General features: G+C 53.6%; 1 protein-coding gene across 4 annotated transcripts; it reads left to right on the top strand.

The window, feature by feature from the left end:
* The first annotated feature begins 365 nt into the window (after positions 1-365).
* On the top strand, positions 366-22,834 carry RANBP3 (RAN binding protein 3). Of its 4 annotated transcripts, none has more exons than XM_079960682.1 (18): positions 366-451; positions 3,366-3,421; positions 6,269-6,442; positions 9,761-9,797; positions 10,543-10,629; positions 11,896-11,967; positions 12,077-12,142; positions 12,405-12,497; positions 14,362-14,468; positions 14,744-14,833; positions 15,333-15,436; positions 15,605-15,683; positions 16,831-16,933; positions 17,713-17,837; positions 18,442-18,562; positions 19,151-19,293; positions 19,641-19,821; positions 20,599-22,834. In XM_079960682.1, exons 1-18 carry the CDS (start codon positions 412-414, stop codon positions 20,640-20,642), a joined length of 1,722 nt encoding a protein of 573 aa, XP_079816808.1. In that variant the 5' UTR covers positions 366-411; the 3' UTR covers positions 20,643-22,834. The 4 variants fall into 4 exon arrangements, with proteins under 4 accessions (XP_079816808.1, XP_079816810.1, XP_079816809.1 ...); XM_079960683.1 differs by lacking the exon at positions 366-451 and adding an exon at positions 1,557-1,669; XM_079960684.1 differs by lacking the exon at positions 6,269-6,442 and having other exon boundaries at positions 368-451.

Below are 22,834 nucleotides of genomic sequence, written 5' to 3'. Positions count from 1 at the left end.
AAGGAACCGCAGAAAGGGGGAAGGAAGTCAATTTTTTGAAACTAAAAAAATGAAATTTAATGATTTTTTAAAAAAATGTGATAAAGAAATGAATAAAGAGAGGCGGAATGGTGTTCTGCCGGGGGACCCTGGCCTGCGGGTTGGGCTAGATGACCCTTGGAACCCCTTCCAACCCTCCAGTTTCTATCAGTGCCAGAGGGGCTCTTGCAACCGGGAGGGGAAGGATGAGAGCAGCCCCAGTGGGCAGCCGGACTCCCCCTCCTCCCAAGGCGGCAGAGGGACTGTCATCGCCGCCATCATAAAGGGGGACTCAAGGGTGGGCTGGGTGGGGGTTTCCTCCTGCCCCAGATGCCCAGAGGAGGTGGATGAGTTGGGGGCGCTGTGCTTGAGCAGAGGGGCAGCCCCCCCTGGATGTTTTGGGAAACAGTGAAGTGGGTCGCTGGCTGGCGAGGTAGGTGAGGATTATTAAAATCCGGCAGGTTGATAGGAATTTAATTAATGAATTATTATTATTATTATTGCATACTGCGGATTGTGATCGAGATGTTTTCGGACACAGTGAAGTGGTTCCCTGGCTGGGGAGGTAGATGAGAGGCTGAACATTTCTTTCTTATAATTCAAATTAACTTTATTAAATATCAATTAAACTCCATTTACAAATTTCTAATAACACAGTTTTTGGTGGTTCGGTACCATTAGTCTTTATCATAGCAGCATTAATAACTAAGGCTTGACTACTGCAATTTGCTCTACGCGGGGCTGCCCTTGAAGCTGTCCCAGAAACTCCAGCGGTGCAGAATGCCACAGCGAGACTCCTCACGGGGTCTCTGCCATGGGAGCATATTCACCCAGTGCTTTTCCAGCTGCACTGGCTCCCGGTGGAGTACAGGGTCAGGTTTAAGGTGCTGCTTTTGACCTTTCAAGCCCTTCACGGCCTAGGACCCTCGGACCTACGGGACCGCCTCTCCTGGTATGCCCCACGGAGAGCCTCAAGGTCCATAAATAACAACACCCTAGTGGTCCCGGGCCCTAAGGAAGTTACATTGGCTTCGACCAGAGCCAGGGCCTTTTCAACTCTGGCTCCGGTCTGGTGGAACACTCTGCCTCATGAGACCAGAGCCCTGCAGGATCTGATTTCTTTCCACAGGGCCTGTAAGACAGCGTTGTTCCGCCTGGCCTTTGGCTTGGAGCCAGTTTGATTCCCTCCCTCCCTCTCTTTTCTCTTTTCCTTCTCCCTCTGCGATGAGGCTACATTATAATATTTTAATGTTTCAATGTTGTATTTTAATTTTGTTTTTAAGTTGTAATCATTCAACTTGTTTTTATTATTGCTTGTAAGTCGCCCTGAGCCCGGCCTTGGCTGGGGAGAGCGGGGTATAAATAATAATAATAATAACTATTATTATTATTATTATTATTATTATTATTATTATTATTATTACCGCCTTATGGTCGTTAGGGGGCGCCGCCTCTATGAGGCCTTTCTGCGCATGCGGCCCTGAGGAGGCGGGCCGTTGCCCCGGCGACTCCTCCCCTCCGACGCCGCGCATGCGCCCCCGCTCCCCGTGCGGCTCCCCCGGCCGGGCAGAGCGGCTCTTTTGCCCGGGCTGGGCGCGGTGCATTGTGGGGAGTGGCTGAGGAAGTAAAATGGCGGACCTGGCTAACGAAGGTAGGCGGCGGGGGGGGGGGGAGGCGGGCGGCGGAGGGCGAGGGCGGCGGGGCCGGGGGGGAGGCGAGGGCGGCGGCCGAGGGAGAAGCCGCCCGCCCGGCCGGCCCCGAGGGGAGGCGCCGCCCAGCCCCGCCAGGCCCGGCAGGGCGCGGCCAGGCCGGACAAAGGGAGCGGCCTGGCCGGGGGGAGAGGGCGCCTCTGAGCATGGGCAGAGCGCCTGGGCTTGTCCGGAGGAGCCTGGCGTGTCGCCCCTCCGGTTCCTCGGGAAGTAAGGGAATGGGGGGTGTTGAGAGGCAGCCGTGCCTCTGAGCATGGGCAGAGGGGCGCCAGCAAGTGGAGTCCCGCTTAGGATGAGAGGCAGCCGTGCCTCTGAGCATAGGCCGAGTGCTTGCCCCAGGGGAGGCGGGCCAAGGGTTAAACGGCAGAGGGGGGCTGCGAAAGCCGAGCCCCTCCAAGCGAAGGGGAGCCGTGCCTCTGAGCATGGGCAGAGCACCTAGGCTTGTTTGGAGGAGGAGGAGGAGCCTGGCGTGCCGCCACCTCTGGCCCGCCCCTCCGGTTCCTCGTGAAATAGGGGAATGGTGGATGTTGAGAGGCAGCAGTGCCTCTGAGCATAGGCAGAGTGCTTGCCCCAGAGGAGGTGGGCCAAGGGAGGGAGGGCTGCAGAAGCCGAGCCCCTCCAAGCAAAGGGGAGCCGTGCCTCTGAGCATGGGCGGAGGGCCCTGGCTTGTTTGGAGGAGAAGGAGGAGGAGCCTGGCGTGTCGCCACCTCTGGCCCGCCCCTCCGGTTCCTCGGGAAAGAAGGAAATTATGGGTATTGAGAGGCAGCGGTGCCTCTGAGCATGGGCAGAGGGGCGCCAGCAAGTGGAGTCCCGCTTAGGATGAGAGGCAGCAGGACCTCTGAGCATGGGCAGAGCACCTAGGCTTGTTTGGAGGAGGAGGAGGAGCCTGGCGTGCCGCCACCTCTGGCCCGCCCCTCCGGTTCCTCGTGAAATAGGGGAATGGTGGATGTTGAGAGGCAGCAGTGCCTCTGAGCATAGGCAGAGTGCTTGCCCCAGAGGAGGTGGGCCAAGGGTTAAACGGTGGAGGGAGGGCTGCAGAAGCTGAGCCCCTCCAAGCAAAGGGGAGTCGTGCCTCTGAGCATGGGTGGAGGGGCGCCAGCAAGTGGAGTCCTGCTTAGGATGAGAGGCAGCGGGACCTCTGAGCATGGGCAGAGCGCCTGGGCATGTTTGAAGGAGGAGGAACCCGCTCTCCGTTTCCTCATGGAAATAAACGGCGAGGGAATGATATTATTATTATTATTAAATTTCTATACTGCCCTAAACCCGAAGGTCTCAGGGCGGTTCACATAAATATCTATCGCATGATAGATGTAGAGAGGTAGCAGAGCCTCTGAGCATAGGCAGAGAGTGCTTGGGCTGAGGAGCAGACCAGATTAAGAACAGCTGCCCCTCCTGCTCATATATATATATTTAGGCTGCGAAGGAGAGGATCAGCAGAGGGAGAGAATTGAGCCAGGCAGGGAAAGGGGAAACCAAGCCTGGTTCAGGCAGAATAAATTACGGGAGGCGAGAGTGCCTCTGAGCATGGGTGGAGCCTTGCTTCCAAATACGGTGTGTGGTTGTGCGTTTGTGAAGACAGCAGCAGGCTGTGTGTTCTGAGTTAACTCGAGTGCCTTTCCGCTTTTGGTCTCTCTGCAGAAAAGCCAGCCATCGCCCCTCCTGTCTTTGTGTTTCAGAAGGAAAAAGCACAGAAGGTAAGGAACCGGGCCTTGGAGGGGGGGCTGAGAGGGGCAGGGAGCCCTTCTTGTGAAGGACAGCAAGGTTTCTGTGCAGAAAAGGAAAGGTTTGCAAGTCTCCCCCTGCGAACGTCTTCGCGTTTACATCCTGCAGGGCAGCTTGCAAGCAGACAGTCATGTGACAACAGTGGGGGGTGTGCATCCCATGTTAGTCCTACACTGGGAAAACACTGGGCATGGCTCCCTTATTTAATATCCCACCTTTTGTCCAAGGAGCTCAAAGTGGCATGCCTGTTTTTCCGCCCCCTTCCCACTGTTTTCTTCCCAAGGCCCCTGCAAGGGAGGCCAGGCTGGCAGCTCTTGACTGGACCCAAAAGGTCTCTTGGTGGGAGTGCGGTTGATGGCGAGAGAGTTAGGACTCGATTGGATTGGTTAGTTCAGTCGGGAAGAACAAAACGCCCCCACTTTGAATCAGCCTAAGAATTGACTGTAAATTTGAGAGGGTCACTGTTGTCTGTGCTCTCCAGACTTGGTTGGACTTCAGCCCCAGTGTGACCCAGGGGGGGACTGTTGGGGAGGGGGGTCCTACCAGGAGACGACACAGCTTGAATTTGGGCCTTTCCTCAAGCAACTAGAAAGGTCCTCCATCAATGGGGAGGCAGGTTTCTTTTCATTAGAACGAATAAAGGTTTGACGCAGTTTAATGCAGGCCTTTGATAAAAAGCTTCTCGCCTTGCAAAAAAGGGAGGGCGTCGCGCCTTCTGTGATTTCCGTCTGCCGCAACACGCCTGTGTGCGTACCATCTCGTTCGTTTTTATTTTATTTGCTTGCTCAATTTGCCCACCGCCCTTCCTCCGGAGATCCCAGGGCGGTGCACAACGAAAAAATGCAAAATACATAACGGAACAAAAAGCAAACCAATAACCCCCGGTCCTGCCAAAGCCGTGAGAAGGCTGCAGAAATGTGAAGGCCCAGCTATAGAGAGACGTTTTTGCCTGGCACCCAAAGTGATGTAATGAAGGCGGCCGGCAAGCCTCACTCCGGAGAGCACCCCATATCTTAAGTAGGGGTGAGGGAGAAGGGGGCCTTTGGTGCTGTCCCCAAACCACACACCCCTCCTCACCCTTTGCACCTTTTTTTGGGTGGGGGGCTGGCTGGGGTGTGTCTTTAGACTCTGACGGCGCCTCTCGGCCGTCCGGATCGCCGGGCGGACATGCACAAAGGTGCGTAAAATCTAGCCTACTGTACAAAGGTAACCGCTGCTTGTGCCAGTCGCTCTGCTGCCCGATTTTGCCTCTTGCCCCTGGCAAGGGAAGGCAGCTCTCGGGCCAAGGGAGCCACCTTGGCTCTGATCTTAAAGCCCAAAGCCCCTTGTTTTGGGAGCAATCGTTCATTTTACCCATGTGCTGATTTAGTTGTAGGCAAGTCGGTGACTTGAGAAACTCATATGATGGGAGGATTAAAAATTGTTTGGGCAGCGGCCCTGAGTTCCTTGCAGCGGCTTTGCAACTCCTTTTTGCCATTGGGTTTTTTGCCCCGTGGTGATTGTTGGAACACGGTGGCCTCTGTGCCCTGAGAATCCGCTGGCTTCTGCTGGACTTGAGAATTGCGTGTTTTCTCTGTCAAATTGGAGTGGAAATATACCCGGCCCATGGGGCTGAGTTGATATTATTATTTTGCCTGTGTGTTTTCATCTAAGACGGTTTTAAGGCTGACTTCCCTTGAGCCACTCCTACAAAAAAGTTGTGTTTTGAATAGCTTGGCAATGTGGTGTTTTATCGGAAGGGGTGTTCAGTTCTCAACCCACCAACCTTTGCTGCAGTTCGCCTTGTGCAGTTCTGTTTTCCCCATGTTCGATTGTGAGCCCACAGGCAGGGACAGTCTGATCTTCTTATAAGTGCCTGGCTATATCATTTTCTTTAGGCGCTCTGGATGTATGAAGTAGCCGTGATACTCTATCCAGCGTATATGTGTTATCCATGCTGGAGATGAAGCCTGCTCTGCAGGGACGTTGCTTGTGGCAGGAGGATAGTAAAGCGTGAATTCCGCATACTCTGCCTTTCCGAAGGACCTAGGAAGAGCCCTGCATGTTCAGGCCGTATAGTTCAGGGGAAAAGAACCCCACCTAGACCCGTAAAAGCAGCTTGGAAAGGCAGCCTTGCAAAGCGATCAGTGACGGTTTAAGGACTTTTTGCTTTCCTGCCAATCATTGTTTCTTAGTACAGCAGTACCTCTGTTCTCGAACGTCTCCATTGACGAACGTTTCGGAACCCGAATGCCAAAAACCCAGAAATAAATGCTTCTGTTTTCGAACGGCTTCTGTAGCGTGCTTTTCAGTTTTCTCAACTGAGTGTGCAGACAGCCCTTTGTGCCTCAGTTTTCGAACGTTTTGGAAGTCAAATGGTCTTCCAGAACAGATTACATTTGAGAACCGAGGTACCACTGTACTGGTTTGTTGTTTTGGGGTTTTTCGTAAACTGCTTTGAGGGGACCCCAGGGGTCATCCAGTCCAACCCTGTGTCATGCAGGAACCACAGCTTAAATGTGACAGTCGGTAGTGGAAGCACAACTAGCCAGAACACCCTTCTGCCAATACCCGTAAATAAGGCCTGAAAGATTCCTTGGGCTCTCATCTCTCTTTTTCAAGGGGGGGTTGTTGTTGGGAGACAGCAGGACCTCAGGAGGCCCGCTTGCCCCAAGAACCAAACCCAGCGCCCAAAACACAGGAGACGCCGTGGGGGCCTTGACGCTGCGGGACCGTGATGCTGGCGGTGATGCCCGGCTCCCAATGGACCCCCCTCCGCGCCCTCCTCCCTCCTTCCATTGCCTGGCACTGAAGGGCTCTTCTTCTCCTTTGCCCCCCAGTCCCTTGCAGAGCAAAAAGGGGTGTCGGACTCAGGCGAGGACCCCCCGGGAGAAGCAGAGCCTCCTCGCCGGCCTGCGGGTCACCCCAAGTCACCAGGGGGGTGCAACTTTGAGGCTCCCGCCCCCCCAGGGGCCGATTCCCGCATTCTTCCGGTTCGGCCCGGACTGGCGAGGGTAAGTCTTGGAAAAGCTGTCTGGAAAGGCCCTCCATGGAAACTCTCTCTTGAGTTCTGTTTCTCCCCCCTCCCCAAAATAGACGTTTTCTCTGCACTTAAATATATATGACCCAGCCTTGCAGTTTAACTTGTCTGCAGCGGCACAGATGCCTTCCCAGAGCTTTGGTTTTTCCCTCCCAAAACTCAGCAGCGCTGGGAGAAGAGGACACAGTTTCCCCTAATTTCTGCAGCCCGAGGACCCCACTCCACCAAGGGTGCAGCTTTTGGAGGGCCAGGGGCAAAAAAATGGACCGTGCAATTAATGTGGTTCCTTGTACAGTAGGCTGGCCAAATTGCCACAGTTTGGGGTGCTTGATGGAGACAGGAAGCCGTCCCAGGGAGAGGCGTGATCCCCACACCCGTCTCCATTCTGGCCGAGGAATCGGACGCCCTCCCAAAGCCTCTGACTTGCCATCCGCTCTGGGGCCTGACCATTGGCCCTGCTGGCTGCTGGGAGTTGGTGCTTCAGGAGCGCCCGGAGGGCACAAGCGTGGCCAGCCCAGCCAGGAGACATCAAAAGAGGCTTCCTTTGCCCTGTATCCGGGGATGAGGGTGGCTGGCCGCTGTGGGCCTGGGGAGGGTCGAGTTCTGAGATTGGGTTGGGTGCGCATTCAGTGGAGATTCTGGGACGGGGGCGGTCAAAGGGGTGCTTAGTAAGGGGGGAACGAAACTGGGTGTCATCTTTGAGAGGGCCACGGATGCAGTCCTGTTTTTAGAGGTTTCAAACGGCTAACAGATGCCCCACGAGCTCCAAGGCAAGGGGGGTGGATAGAAATACAGTGGTACCTGGGTCACATACGCTTCAGGTTACAGACTCCACTAACCCAGAAGTAGTACCTCAGGTTAAGAACTTTGCTTCAGGATGAGAACAGAAATCGTGCGGTGGCGGCGGCGGGAGAACCCATTAGCTAAAGTGGTGCTTCAGGTTAAGAACAGTTTCAGGTTAAGAACGGACCTCCAGAACAAATTAGGTACTTAACCCGAGGCACCACTGTACAAAGAAAGGTCAAGGTACCCCTGCCCGTTTGGGCCAGTCTGGCCAGACTCTAGGGTTGTGCGCCCAACTCACTCTAGAGGCCGGGAGCCAGCGCTGTCCGCAGACACTTCCGGGTCACCTGGCCAGCGTGACGAAGCTGCTCTGGCGAGGCGGCACCAGCTCAGCACTCGGAAACGCCGTTTACCTTCCCGCTAGAAAGCGGTACCTATTTATCTACTTGCACTTAGGGGTGCTTTCGAACTGCTGGGTGGGCAGGAGCTGGGACCGAACAACGGGAGTTCACCCCGCCGCGGGGATTCGAACCACCGACCATGCGATTGGCAAGTCCTAGGCGCTGAGGTTTTACCCACAGCGCCACCCGCATCCCAACTGTACAAAAGGGGTGGTATTATTTTTGTTTTTATTCTGCCCTTTGTCCGAAGAGCCCAAAGTGATGCAGGAACCCATACTTTGGGGGGTGAGGGGAAGCATGGGATGTTTCCAGGTCAGGAATGGCGGTCCTGCCCAGTGTTCGAAACCCCTCAGATGCCAGGCACATTTTGCAGCTGCGTGGAGATCTCTGGGTGCCAGGCTGGCAGCAGGCATCTCCCTCTGGCTGGGCCCTCCGGCTTTCTTCAGCAGGTCAGCAGAAGAAGAGCTCATTCTCTGCATCCATCTCCCACCTCTTTCTCCAAGGAGCACATGGTTCACACACCCCTCCTCAGTTCTCCCTACAACAGCCTTGCAAAGGAGGTGAAGAGGCAGCAACTTGACTTCATGACCAAGCGGGGATTTGAAGCCTAGCTCTGCGTTGCCCACTCTGACTGGCATCCAATGGCGTCCCAGGGTTTCAGGCAGGGGTCTTTGTTTGCCAGCCATGCCTGGCTATGCCGCCGGGGCCTTGGGCAACCTTTGCGCCCCTGAGCCAGTGCCCTTCAATGGAAGGGAAATAGTTCTTGGATGGGATGGCAAGGGAGAAGGAAGGGGCTTCAGGGTGATGTCTCAGCAGCATAGCTTTGGGCTGGGGGTTGGCAGCAGGGGACGCCTCTTCCAGCACAACGCTTCCCGCCTGCCCTTTTTGGAAGTGTTGGGATTTGGAAAATGAAGCGAAGACAGCACCCTCGCTGCTTAATCTGGAGCAGCGCTGCAGCCTTGGCAGTGTTTTTAAATCAGTCTGCCCCCCAGGCTGGCCCTTCCAGATGCCGCTGGGGCTCAGGGCACCCAGTAGCTCCAGAAGCCGGGAACGAGAACTGCAAACGCAGCAACCTTTGGAGGGCCACAGATTTCCCATTTATTGGCCTGAAGTTCTCCTTCCCTCCAATTCCCTCCTTCCTCCTCCTGTTCCATCCTTGGGTGCAGCTCCCAAACTTGCTCTCCTGTTCTGTGATTTTGGCCAATTTTTACTTAGTTTTAATTGAATTTTTAATAGCACCGAATAGCTTTTGGGGAGGGGGCGAAATACAGGAAAAAAATGTTGTTGTTTTTTGAAAAAAAGTTTTCACGGTTGTCCAGCTGAGCTAAACATTAGGAAGAACTTCCTGGCGGGAACAGGTCTTCTTCGGCAGAGGAAGGCGATGGGCTTTTCAGATGCAATTCCTCAGTTGCAGAAGGTTGTACCAGAGGATCCTTTGGGTCAAAGAATCGTAGAATTGCAGAGTTGGAGAGGACAATTCTATGACGTCCCGAGTCCTTAGGAAATTATTCCAAGAGGGAAAGAATGCCTGCGTCTGTCATCACAAAGAGTCCTGCGACCTGAATTAAAACAGTTGCTTCTTTCCTTTTCTTTTTAACTTAAACAATTTAAAAGTAAGCTTGGAGTGTGCTAAATCCAGACACTCACGTAGACCTGTGGGACCTTCTTAGCTGCCATGTCTGCATACAAAGTGCTACCTTGGCTCTCGAACTTAATCTGTTCCAGGTGTCCGTTCGCCTCCTGGAACTATTCGGAAACCGAGGTGTGGCTTCCGTCCTGCAGCCAATCGGAAAAGCCACATCGGACATTTGGCTTCCGAAAAATGTTCGCAGACCAGAACATTTGCTTCCGGGTTTGCCGCATTCGGGAGTCGATTTGTTCGGGAACCACAGTACCACTGTAAACTAAAATTGACCAAATGGCAATGAAGTTGTCTTAGGCAGTTTGACCCCTGGGTCCTTTTCGCTTACGTGAGTTGTTTTCAAGGTGGGCGATTTGCCAAGGCTTGGATTCCCAATAATTGTTTGTGTGTGTGTGTGTGTGAGAGAGAGAGAGAGAGAGGGTGATGCAATCTAACTCTTACACGCGTGTATATATATTTGTTACAGAGGTCAGCAGATGGGTCAAGTCCAGAAGACGGGGAAGGTGAGGGAGACCTCGTGTCCGCTGCCTAGAGACAGTCCAGAGGCGCCCCGAATTCCCATTCTCGGGGTGATGATGTGCCAGAAAGAGACACTGTCGGGATGGGTTGCGCAGAAGGCCAAAATGTTTGCGTCGCCGGCCAGGGTGCATGGGCTTATTTCACTCCCGCCGTTCCGGCCAAGGGTCTCGCTCCCGCAAGTGAAAAAAACTCCCGGCGGTCGGTGGGGCCGGCTCTCGCATTGGGCGTGAGAGGGAGGTGGTGGGTTCCAGGGGAGAGCCAGACAAGGGATCAGAGAGGGAGAGCTGTGAGCGACAGCCACGCTGGCCAGCAGAGGCTACCGGGGGTCAGAGGCCAGAAGCACTTGGGGGACCACAGACGCCCCCTTCCTTAGGGCCCACTCAAGACGTTTTGCCGCCTGAGGACCAGAAGGAGCCCTCTCCCAGGGCTAGTAGTTGAATCTTACTCGGAAACTGGTGGGAAAACACCGTAGCAGGCATAGGGCAGGCCGCACGGCAGTGACAACTCTGGCCACTCCTCGCCCCTCAGCTTTTGCCGCCTGAGGCAGCTGCCCCACTCTATCTCATGACAGGGCCGGCATGGAAGATGCAGCTATCAGAGGAGTGCCCATCTGTTTTCAAAGCCTGCTTCTAGGTGGTTCCTCCTGCTAGCTGGGTTTCAACCCCGAAGGCTGAGACAGCACAAAGTGGGCTTCCCTTTCACCCTCTCTCTCTCTCTCCTTCCCCACAGAGTCCGACCGAGAGGATGGGAGCTACTGCCCCCCCGTCAAGCGTGAAAGGACCTCTTCCCTCACACAGTTCCCGCCTTCGCAGTCAGGTAAAGGAGGACGGTTTATTTTCTCAGGGGGCTTGCGGCATTTTTCTTGCAATGCGCTTCAGCTAGGAGCGGAAGGGGAGGTAGATCTGGGAATGGGACCGGCTGCCAGGAAACACAGCTCTGGGCTCCAGATTTTGTGCTGGGCTGATATCGGAAAGGACGGCTGTGACATAAATTGCCATTCACTCTCCAGCAATGGAGAAAGGGTGTGAGCGAATTAAATGTGAAATGAAACGGCTCTGGGGCAGATGGGCTGCTGGTCTCATCCAGCAAAACTTGTCTTCTGTTTTTACGGATGCTTGTTGTGAGGAGCCAGTGGTCTCCTGGTTGAGGGTACCACTCAGTATTGATTTCTCACACACACAAGCATTCCCTCCCTCCTCTCCGATGCTGTTTCTCTCTTAAGTGCAGCAGGGGGTCTTTCCTCAGCACCAGGGACAATACGTAGAAATTGCTTAGAAAGCAGCTGCGTGTCTTGTCCTCTAACCTTTCCGAGGACAGTTGGAAACATACTGTAAATGCTCTTTCCCTTAAAAATCTGAAGCCTTCTTGCTAGGAATTACGGGTAATGAAATCCCCAAAAAGTTCAGGAGAGTCTTTATGTATATCACAGTCGCTGCCGGAATTCTAATCGCAAAAGGCTGGAAGGGAGAGGATATCCCATCCAAATTAGACTGGCAAAATAAAATAAGAGGGTACGCTGAGCTGAGCAAGGCTAAGAGAACGTTACAGATGAAAAATTTATCAGAGAGTGGGATATATACAGTCTGTGTAAAAGAACATTGTCCAAAGATGGATCCGTTGGCAGGTTTTGATTGAGCTTCGGTGTGTAAATAGGATGATTTTATAAAATAAAATTTATAGTTCGTTAAATAACATGGAGAAAGTAAAGTTTAAGTGCACATTTAAGGAATTCAATTCGGGAACGTAGGGGAAGATCGTAGGTTTTGTCAAATTTAATCGCAAATCGATGTACAAAGCAAGTATTAGTTTAAAAATTAATAATTGTGTATTTTTTCTCATTTTGCCTATAACGTCTATTGTACATTTCTGTTATAAAGTTTTCAATCAATAAAGCATTTAAAAACGGGAAAAAGGAAACATACTCCTTTAAAAAGAAGTTGGGGTGGGGATTCGAACTCACCTCTCTCCTAACTTCCACACTTACTGCCCCCTTATGCTGATTCTCTGGGGGGGGGCAGTAAAATGGGGGGGCACTTTCCCCCAGGCTCTGAGCATCCTCTCTCGCCCTCTCTCCTCTTCCAGTGACAAAGAACAATGTCTTCATGCCATCGAGCTTATGCGAGCCTTCGGCGGGGAACTCCGACTCTGAGCCAGGTGAGGGTCTCGGCTGGGCTGCCCCCCACCGCCTCTCCCTCCCCACCCCCCCTCCCAGTTTTGGAAGTGGGAGAGAGAGAGGGCAATGTTTTTCCATTTTGCATTCCAGAGGAAAAAAGCACTGGGTTCAGGTTGAAGCCTCCAACCCTCATCCATGGCCAGGCGCCCAGCGCAGGTAAGGAACAAGTTTTTAACCCGAGGGCACTGGGAGAACAGAAGGGCGTATTTGCTGCTAGTAGGATTATGTCAATATTCCCCATTTCCTCCGTTTTCTTAAATCGGGGGCGTCTTATAAGAAGTTGCCGTCCAAAACATTAGGAGGGCGTTGAGCTTAGGGGTTGCTGGTGAGTTTTGGACCGGGCTGGGGCGGGAATCCCCTCCTTCATCTCTGCGGACGGCCCAAGGGAATCCTTTCTTCTGTTCTCCTCCCCCCGCAGGGGTCCCCAGCCAGAAACCGAAGGAACAACAGAGAAGCGTCTTGCGCCCGGCAGTATTACAAGCCCCCCAGCCAAAGGCTTTCTCGCAAACAGGCAAGTGACTCCCCTGGGCGCGGGAGGGAGCAGGGAGCAGCCAGACATGCTTCCTGGGTCCGTGAGCAGCCTTGTTTCTGGCAAGGAAGAGGGTCCCTATCAAAGACTGCATCCTGTCCAACGAGACACAATGAGAGGCACAAATACAAGATGGGTGACACCTGGCTTGAGAGCAGTACATGTGAAAAGGATCTAGGAGTCTTGGTTGACCACAAACTTGACATGAGCCAACAGTGTGATGCGGCAGCTAAAAAAGCCAATGCAATTCTGGGCTGTATCAATAGGAGTATAGCATCTAGATCAAGGGAAGTAATAGTGCCACTGTATTCTGCTCTGGTCAGACCTCACCTGGAGTACTGTGTCCAGTTCTGGGCACCACAGTTCAAGAAGGACACTGACAAACTGGAACGTGTCCAGAGGAGGGCAACCAAAATGGTCAAAGGCCTAGAAACGATGCCTTATGAGGAACGGCTAAGGGAGCTGGGCATGTTTAGCCTGGAGAAGAGGAGGTTAAGGGGTGATATGATAGCCATGTTCAAATAGATAAAAGGATGTCACATAGAGGAGGGAGAAAGGTTGTTTTCTGCTGCTCCAGAGAAGCGGACACGGAGCAATGGATCCAAACTACAAGAAAGAAGATTCCACCTAAACATTAGGAAGAACTTCCTGACAGTAAGAGCTGTTTGACAGTGGAATTTGCTGCCAAGGAGTGTGGTGGAGTCTCCTTCTTTGGAGGTCTTTAAGCAGAGGCTTGACAACCATATGTCAGGAGTGCTCTGATGGTGTTTCCTGCTTGGCAGGGGGTTGGACTCGATGGCCCTTGTGGTCTCTTCCAACTCTACGATTCTATGATTCTATGAGGATGGCGCTGGGGTCTAAACCACTGAGCTTCTTGGGCTTGCCAGTCAGGAGGTGGGCGGTTCGAATCCCTGCAATGGGGTGAGCTCCCGCTGCTCTGCCCCAGCTCCTGCCAACCTAGCAGTTCGAAAGCATACCAGTGCAAGTAGATAAATAGGTACAGCTGCGGCGGGAAGGTAAACGGCGTTTCCGTGTGCTCTGGTTTCCGTCATGGTGTTCCGTTGTGGTTTAGTCCTGCCAGCCACATGACACAGAAAGCTGTCTGTGGACAAACGCCGGCTCCCTCGGCCTGAAAGCGAGATGAGCGCTGCAACCCCATAGTCTCTTTGACTGGACTTAACCGTCCAGGGGTCCTTGACCTTTTACCCAACCAGAGACCCCCAAAGGGAAGCCCCCGAAGCAGGGCCCCACTCTGTTAGCTCAAAGGAACTCAATCATCACCCCCCCCCCTAAATGTGTTCTGGGGTTTCCCCCAACCCTCTAGGGCAAAGGGAGATTTCTGTTGCACAAGCTGAACTCCTTGTGCTAATGGAACCAAACCCATCCAAGTACAGTCGTACCTCGGAAGTCGAACAGAACTCGTTCTGAAAATCCGTTCAACTTCCAAAACGTTCGCAAACCAAAGCACAGCTTCCGATTGGCTACAGGAAGCTCCGGACGTTCGGCTTCCGAAAAGAGTGCGCAAACTGGTCACTTCCGGGTTTGTGGTATTCAGGAGCCAAAACGTTCAACTTACAAGGTGTTTGGAATCCAAGGTACGACTGTATTGATTTTGCTTTATGGTAAAATGGGTCATGGATGTAGGTCCCTCTTTTTGACTTCCCCTCGGGGCACCGGGACGCTGGACGAGATGGGCCTGATCCCGCAGCCGGGCTCTGCTTAAGCTCTTGCGATTCCGCCCCGCTTTTAAAAACCAACAAAACCGCCACCGAGAAAGAAGGGCTCTTGCAAGAACGAAGCCGGTGCTCCTTGCGTGCTTTTAAACGGGGCGTTTTCTCCTCCGCAGTTCCAAGCAGCGGGACCAACGGCGTAAGCATCCCTCCGGATCCTGTGGCCGCCGTGTCGGAATCCGCAACGAACGCCGTGCCCAAAAGCCCCGACACAGAGGAGAAGGTGAGTCTGTCGGGAGCCCTGAGGTGTCGGCGGAGGGGAGGACGTGGGCCGGCATCTCGTCTGCCGGTCCTGGGTTTTTATTCTGCAATTTGATGATTGGCTTGTGGTGTTGGGGGGCACCCTCGCTGCAGGAATACGGGGAGGGGGCTCCTTCAGTCCAGGCATTCCCTGGCTCCCAAAGACACACTTTTTTGGGCCAGTATCCCCCCCAGAACATCTGCTTTTAGATGTTTTGGTGTTGCTTTGCAACCATCCGTTTTTGTGTGTTTCTTAAGGAGTCCAACAGCACCTCGGAGACAGAGAAGGCAGAGCAGAACACGCCACAGTCCTTCGTCTTTGGGCAGAACCTACGGGACCGTGTAAAGGTACCTGTAAATTTGATAGTATGATAGGCAGGGTGGGAATACTGTTGGCACCCGTCTGTCCTGAGAGACAAGCGAGTGAAGCCAAATAGCTGTGTGAGCAGCGCCAAAGCGACATCCCCGGGGCGCAAGCCTGGGCAGTGGGTCTGGGGGTCCTGGCCTGGCCTGGCCTGGCCAGACGAGAAGAACCCCCTTGCTGACCAAGACGTTTTTGGCACCCGCTTGGCTGCCAGAAGGAGCCGTACGAGGCGTCATCCTTGGGGACTCCAGATTTGTGTCGGGTTTATTCCCGAGCCTTTTCTTCTCCCAAAGATGTCCCACAAAGTTTTGGGTCAGTGTTTTCCTCGACGGGCTCCCTTCACATCTGCCCCCACTTCCCTCTATGGCACATGTAGAAACTGCTTTCTGTAATAAACTGAGCCAGAGAGAGGTGCCGGCCTTCCTCAGCCCTCCCCGCCCCCCAAATCTCGGCGCGTCTCACTGCTTCCCGTCTCCATCCCAGCTAGGGGACGAGGCCGACGGCACCGTCGACGCACAGAACTCCCGGCTCCCCAACTCGGAGACACCTCTGGCCACAAACTACTTTCTCCAGTACATCAGCTCCAGGTGGGGAAGAGACCGCCGGCGACCCCCCTCCCCTTCCCCTCGCTCTCCTTGGGTTCTGCAGCAGCCTCAAACCCCAGGCGTCCCCTCCTTCCTCTGCGCCGAAAGGGCGGCGAGCCCGCCGTGTCGCTGTTGCGGGGGGAAAACAGAGCTCTCCTTTTTCCCCTGCAGCATAGAAAACTCGACGCACAGCGCGGAGGCCCCCAGTAACAAGTTTGTGTTTGGCCAGAACATGAGTGAGAGAGTCTTGGTGAGTCCGTCTCCCTTCTTCCCCTTTGCTCGAGTCCAGAGACAGAGAACAACATCTCTGCGAGGCCACTGACCGTCTGTTTGCCTTCCTCTTTGTTGCATTTCTATATATCGCTTTTTGCTTCCCGGGAGCTCAAGGCGGCCTGCACGCTTCTCCCCCTCCAAGGCCCCGCAGTGACTTGTGAAGGTTCCTTGGGGGCCGGGGGCCGCCTCTAAGCCCAGCCCACCTTGCAGGGTTGTTGTGCGGATAGAAGGAGGAAGTGTGGGGAACCGTGCACATCGCCTGAGCTCCAGGCAGTAGAAAGGTGGGGTGCAAATTCAGTCACTCCATGAATTCTTTGAATACCAAAGTGAAAACAAATCTAGTTTTTCCTCCCTCTCCATTTGGGGGGCAATTGAGGTTCTGGCAAGGGACGCGGGTGGCGCTGTGGTCTTAACCACAGAGCCTAGGGCTTGCCGATCAGAAGGTCAGTGGTTCAAATCCCCGCAATGACGGGGTGATCTCCCGTTGCTCGGTCCCAGCTCCTGTCAACCTAGCAGTTCAAAAGCACGTCAAAGTGCAAGTAGGTAAATAGGTACCGCTCCGGCGGGAAGGTAAACGGCGTTTCCGTGCGCTGCTCTGGTTCGCCAGAAGGGGCTTCGTACTTCTGGCCACATGACCCGGAAGCTGTACGCCGGCTGCCTCGGCCAATAAAGCGAGATGAGTGCCGCAACCCCAGAGTTGGCCATGACTGGACCTAATGGTCAGGGGTCCCTTTACCTTTACCTTTTTACAAGGTTCTGGCAGCCGTGTCCATTGCTCCTGAGAGCTTTCAGTTCTGTAGATTTAGACAGCGAAGATGGAACGGGGTGCTTGAGTGTCCTGGCTTCATAGAATCAGGAAATTGTAGGGTTGGAAAGGGACCCCAACCTCTGCTTAAAAGCCTCCCGAGAAGAAGAGCCCACAACCGCCCTGGGGAGTCCATTCCAGAATTCAAAGACTTGTGGGCAAGTCCCACCCAGGTGGGAACTTACTGCAGGGCAGCCGGCTCAACCTTCCAGCAGGATGCAGCCCCAGGACAGCCGCCAGGTCCCATCCCCCTGGAAGCTGGCCTGGAGCGTTTCCTCGGTAGCGTCCCTGTTTTCTGACCGCCGCTCCTTTCCGGCAGAGCCCCCCCAAGTCGAGCGAAGCCAGCACGGACAGCCTCAAGGAGAACGCCGGTGGAGATTCAGGCTCGGAGTCTTCGTCGCAAGAAGCCACTCCCGAAAAAGGTACAGGCGTCGGGCTCCCTCTTCTCACCGTCTCCCAGCAGCCGCCCCCGTGGGTTCCTTCGACTCCAGAGTTGCATGCGCAGAAGTCTGGTGGGTTTTGGCAGCTGTGCTCTTCCTCGACCCGGGTGTCAAAGCAGGGAGGGGAGGAACCGTTCGTGCTGTGACGTTTCAGAACCCCTCTGCCCTCTCCACCCCACCACCAATAATGCGGCTTATTTTATTTTATTTTAAGGTAAGCGTAGGTGGGCTTGCCGATCAGAAGGTCGGCGGTTCGAATCCCTGCAACGGTTTGAGCTCCCATTGTTCTGTCCCAGCTCCTGCCTACCTAGCAGTTCGAAAGCACACCAGTGCAAGTAGATAAATAGGTACTGCTGTGGCAGGAAGGTAAACGGCATTTCCATTTCGGTCGACCCGAAAGTTTAAAAAGGAATGGGAGATTTATAGGCAGTATTTAAAAGAACATTGCCCCCATATTAAAACTTTGGAACGCTTTGAGTAACTCTCGGAATTGCATACGGTATAAAAAACACTAATAAGATATAATACAGGCTAAGTTTATTGAAAAATAGAGGCGAGTAGCAAGGAAGCAAAGAATCTCAGCAAGAAGGTCGGAGGTCAATGGCTGAAATGTTTTTGTCTTTTTGCGTTGTACTGTTTTTGTGTGTGTGAGATATGTGCTGTGTTTTTATCATTATTTGTGTGTCTGTCTCATTTTTAAACCAGTAAAGATTGGATTTTAATTTTAATAATAATGATGATGTGGCCCATCCGTTCTCCAGCCAACAACATTTCAGAGTCGCTGGCCGAGTCTGCCGCAGCCTACACGAAGGCGACAGCCAGGAGGTGTCTTCTGGAGAAGGTGGAGGTGATCACGGGGGAAGAAGCCGAGAGCAACGTCCTACAGGTAAGCAGGAGAAGCGGCAACAACGGCAGCATCCCATGCGCCACATCTCTGCAGTGACATTTGCAACGTTTAAGACAGCTGGATTGGTCAGAAGCACAGCAGCTGCCAGAAGTGGACTTGAATCCTGATTTGGGAGAACGAGCGGGCTAAACAATACAAGCATCATATGATATACTATACTAAATATAAAATAATATACAGTCGTACCTTGGTTCTCAAATGGAATCCGTTCCAGAAGTCCATCCGACTCCTGAAACCGTTCAAAAACCAAGGCGCAGCTTCTGATTGGCTGCACTTCTTTTCTTCTTGATTTCTGAGCTTCTCAATTTTAGTTTTGCCAGTTCGGCATAGTCCATCGACTTGGTTTGCACCTGGTTGACTGGCAGCCCCAGTTTCCCTCACAGCCTCCTTCACGCCAGTCTCGGCGTTCTGCGCATGCTCCAGTTTCCTTTTCCCACAGATGCTCCTTGCTGCCGCCTCCGCCTTCCGCGCTGGGCACGTCCTGGAGTTCCTGTTCGCGGGGCTTTGCGGTCTTTCCTCCTGCAGCTTTTGATCTCTGCTGCCTTCGCCGTTAACATCCTTCAGCCCCTTTCCTCTGTTGCAGATACAATGCAAGTTGTTTGTCTTTGATAAGAACTCCCAGTCTTGGGTCGAAAGAGGCCGGGGACTCCTGAGGCTCAACGACATGGCTTCCACAGACGACGGGACGCTACAGTCGCGCCTTGGTAAGAGTAGGGGCAGAGAGGAACCCCCCCCCCCCGGGAACTGGGGGCCGCAGCGGGGGGCCAGCCGGGGAAGGGTCTGCCAGGGGAAGCGTTGCAAAGGCGAGCCGGTCGTTGGGGCTGAGCAGGACCCCCAGAGGAGATGGATCACTTCCTCGGAAAGATATTCATATGCCACTGATTCCGACGGAAACGAGGAGGAGCTTTCTGCAGTAATGATGAGGATAATAAAGTTTATGCCCCACCCATCTGGCTGGGTTTCTCCAGAACACTCTGGGCGGCTCCCAACAGATTAAAAACAGAATTAAACACCAGACACTAAAAACTTCCCTACACAGGGCTGCCTTCAGATGTCTTCTAAAAGTCAGACAGTTGTTTATTTCCTTGACATCTGCTGGGAGGGTGTTCCACAGAGAAAGCCGTCTGCCTGGTTCCCCGTAACCTCACTTCTCGCGGGGGGGGGGGGGACACGGACCGACAGAAGGCCCTCGGGAAATGGACCCTGGTGTCCGGGCTGGACGATGGGGGTGGAGACGCTGTGATCCGAAATAAACGCTTGTTTGCTCTTTTGAAATCTCTCTCTCTCCTCAGTGATGAGAACGCAAGGCAGCCTTCGGCTAATCCTGAACACCAAACTGTGGGCTCAGATGCAGATCGACAAAGCCAGCGAAAAGAGCATCCGAATCACAGCGATGGACACAGAGGACCAAGGAGTCAAGGTCTTCCTTATATCGGTAAGGAGGGGGATATACGCAGGTGTCATACTTTCCCCCCTAAACTGACACAGAAATTGCATTAGCCTAAATCGTGCGAAAACTGAAATTATAAAAAAAAAATACGCCCAATTTTCCTATGCCCCACAACCCAGAGATGCATTTTAAATAAAAGCACACATGTAAAAACATGCTGATTCCAGGACTGTCCGAGGGCCAGATTGAGAAGGCGACTGGGCCGGATCCGGCCCCCGGGCCTTAGGTTTGCCTACCCCTGCATTAGGGTTACATTAGGAAGAAGAAGGGGGGAAGAGGTGGAGGGGGTTCCACCACCAGCTTTTGAGAGCGAGCCCTTCTTTGCCCCGCAGGCCAGCTCCAAAGACACGGGGCAGCTCTACGCAGCCTTGCACCACCGGATCCTGGCCTTGCGGAGTCGGGTGGAGCAGGAGCAGGAAGCCAGCAGCGCGGCGCCGGAGCCCGAAGTGACCCAGTCCAACGAGGAAGACAGCGACGACGACGTCCTCGCCCCCTCGGGGTCGCCCGGAAGTGGTGAGCCAGGGGGGCGGCAGGAGGCCAGGGCTCCCATTTCCAGGGGCCTTAATCTCCCACGTTTTTTGGCGTTGCATTTTCAGTTTCCTAGCCCAGGGGCTTTACTAACCGCAGAGGAGGTTTGAGGATTTGCAAGGAATGGGTTTTTTTTTGGGGGGGGGGGAGGTTTGAAAGGGAGATAATCACACAGCGTTGTAGAGTGTGTGGGAATGTTATTATTATTTTTTATTATTTCTACCCTGCCAATCTGGCTGATGTTTTAATGTCTTTTCAGCCCTTTGTTGGAAGCCGCCCAGAGTGGCTGGGGAAACCAGCCAGATGGGCAGGGTATAAAGAATAAATTATTATTATTATTATTACTACTACTACTACTACTACTACTACTATTACTATTATTACTTTTTTAAAAACCAAACATCCACCATAATTGCTCCCTCCCAACTTTCCACAACCCTCAAAGATCGGTGCAAAGCTTTGCTGTTGTGGTTTTTGTTCCATTTTCATCTTCTCTTCAGACTGTTTCTGCCCCTTTTAGTGCCAGCTTTGCAGCGAGCCCTTGGGGGCGCTTATATGGAGGGTTGTCCGTTATCCTATTTTGTGGGTTGTATTATTTTATTTGCATGTCATTTGGATTTATTTGGCAGCTGCAGAAAATTCTTAATGAAGCGTTAGGGGCAGGGGATATAACTGTAGTCGCCTGGAGCCGTGCTCTGGTCTCCCTAGGTGAGCGCCATCGGCTGGTTTTGCATTGCCTCCTTCTCTCCCCCCCACCCGCAGGTCCCACCAACGAAGGGGACGGGCAGACGACGGGCGGCACATAGCAGCCGCGATCCGCGCCGCCGGCAAGAGCCGCCGCCCCCCGCCGACACCACCGCCCTCTTTGCAGACCCCCCTCTCGCGGGGCGGGGAGGGCCGCCCTCCCTCCGACCAGCTCTTGCTCCGGGCAGCGACGGAAGCGCTCGAGATGGACGAACTCTGCACATCCCAGTTCTGGTTTTTTGTTTTTTGTTTTCTTTCCCCCCTTCCTCCCCCATCGTGCGTTGGACTTTGGGGGGGGGGCAGGGGGGCGGATCTGTCGATTCCATATTAAAACGAGAAAACGCAGCGGACTTTGGACAAAACAGGCTGAATGTGGTTTTGGGACATGTACAAAAAGAGAAAGAAAATGCTCATCATATTGATGAGCCCAGGGAGGAGAGGAATCCCCTTTTCCTCCCTTCCTCTCTGCCCCCCCCCCTCTCCACCCTTGGCAAATATTTGAGGGGGGGGAGGCGCCTTGAGACTTGCCACGACTTGCCCACGGGGAACCTCCCGATTCTCCTCTCCGGTAGCCCTCCAGGCCTGCGCTGCAGACGAATCCCTTCTCCGACCTCCATCCCTGCCGGATTCCACACGGAAGACTCTCTTCTCTCCCCCACCCCAATTTGCCATTTTTCCTCCTCTTTTTTTTAGAAAAAAAAAACACTCTCCCCAACAGAAGAACCTTTTGCTCCCGTCTTTCATCCGACGGACATCTCTTGTCATGTTTTCTCCTTCCTCGCCTCGTGGCTGATGCGGAGAGAAGCTTTGCTAATTTTTTTTTTGGGGGGGGGGATGTTTTTAAACTCTGCCTTTCCCCCCAGTTACATCTCACCAGGCCAGTTCCTTCCTCCGATTTGTTGTTCTTGTTATTATTATTGCTACTGGTTTGCCTGGCTTCAGTCGTGGCAGAAACTTCTCTTCGAAAGGTAGCCCCCCCAGTTTTGAACCAGATCCTCCATCTCTCTTGTGCGTTGAGCAAATGGGGGGGGGAAACCTTCTTTTCTGTTCTTATTTAAGACAAGCAAAGCCATATATATATATATATATTAACACACACACGCACATCTATATATATATATAACTGGCGCCAATGTGTTTGTCGGCTTGTGTGTGTGTTGGTTTTTCCTTCCTAGCAAATTCCCCCCAAATCTCCTCCTGGTCTTGTCACGGCGCCAAACAGCCGGTTTGTAGGGTGAGAAGGGGCTTTGATTTGCTCCCCCCGCCCCGCCCGATCCGGGAATATTTGCTGGGCACGCAAAGAGAGAAAAGAGATACCCGAGCCAAGCGCCTTTCCCCTCGGTCAGCCTACCTGGGGTTTCGGGTCTGTGTGTTTATTTCTTTTCTGGCTTGGTAAAAACTTGCTGCTGTGTGTTATTATTACTTTAAAAATCGGAACGTGCCCTGGAATCACCATCTTTAGGACGGGGCGGGGGGGGGTGTATTCTCTGCCCCTGTGGCTTTTTACCGGCCAAAGATGGCTCGCTCCGTCTTTTTCTGGATTACTAGTGAACGGCGAAGATGCCTCCAGGGTAAAAAAAAGGCAGCCTCAAAACGTATGTGGCCGGGAACCGGACATGGCACCCTTCAGGTTCTGGATGGGGGCACAAGCGGGATTTGGGGGGACGCCCCCTTGCTCCCTACACCTCGGCCGGGTCACGCATGAAACGGCTGGCAAGAAGGCGGAGGCGGGGGAGACACACCGATCCACAGAGAACGGTTGGAAAAGCAGGCCGCTACTCCTGCTGGGCCCACAGTTCCCAAGTCAACAGGGCCGTGCCTGGTGGGGAGCCTTGGTGCGGCTGAACTACGACTCCCAGCTAGTCCGGGAAGGCGGGGGTTCTAGTTCAGCAGTGCCCAGAAGGCAAAAGGGCGCTCTTGCCCCTTGAGCCGAGGCAGCCCCAGCTCCGCAAGACAGCTCCTCCAGCGCTGGCCGTTTCCGCCTCTCCGAAGAGCGACAACTTTTCTGACTCTTTGTTTTTACCGGAGAAAATTGGGTGGGAAAATCTGATCCTTGGCGTGAAAGAGAGAGAGACTCGCAAGATGTGCGTTTACGCAGGCGTGGCAAAGGGGCTGAGGGCTCCCCCATTTGGGTCTCGCATGTGCGAAAGGGTTCGCAAGAAGCCAGCGCTCGAATGGTTCCAATGGTTAACGTTGCATTGAATGTGTTTAAACAGTTTTCCTCCCACAGAGTTCATCCTTTCGGGGGCGGGGG

This window comes from Podarcis cretensis (assembly GCF_951804945.1).
Source record: "Podarcis cretensis genome assembly, chromosome: 18".
In the NCBI taxonomy this organism is placed as follows: Eukaryota; Metazoa; Chordata; class Lepidosauria; order Squamata; family Lacertidae; genus Podarcis; species Podarcis cretensis.
The sequence above is the reverse complement of the archived record's forward strand: the minus strand, read 5'-3'. Positions and strand labels throughout refer to the sequence as shown.

What these genes read in the sequence shown, in the direction of transcription:
- RANBP3 (XM_079960682.1), top strand. Translation starts at nt 412, where the DNA reads ATGTTTTGGGAAACAGTGAAGTGGGTCGCTGGCTGGCGAG. An exon ending in AGAAGGAAAAAGCACAGAAG is followed by an intron (nt 3,422 to 6,268) that starts GTAAGGAACCGG and finishes TTTGCCCCCCAG; the next exon opens with TCCCTTGCAGAGCAAAAAGG. An exon ending in TTCGGCCCGGACTGGCGAGG is followed by an intron (nt 6,443 to 9,760) that starts GTAAGTCTTGGA and finishes TATTTGTTACAG; the next exon opens with AGGTCAGCAGATGGGTCAAG.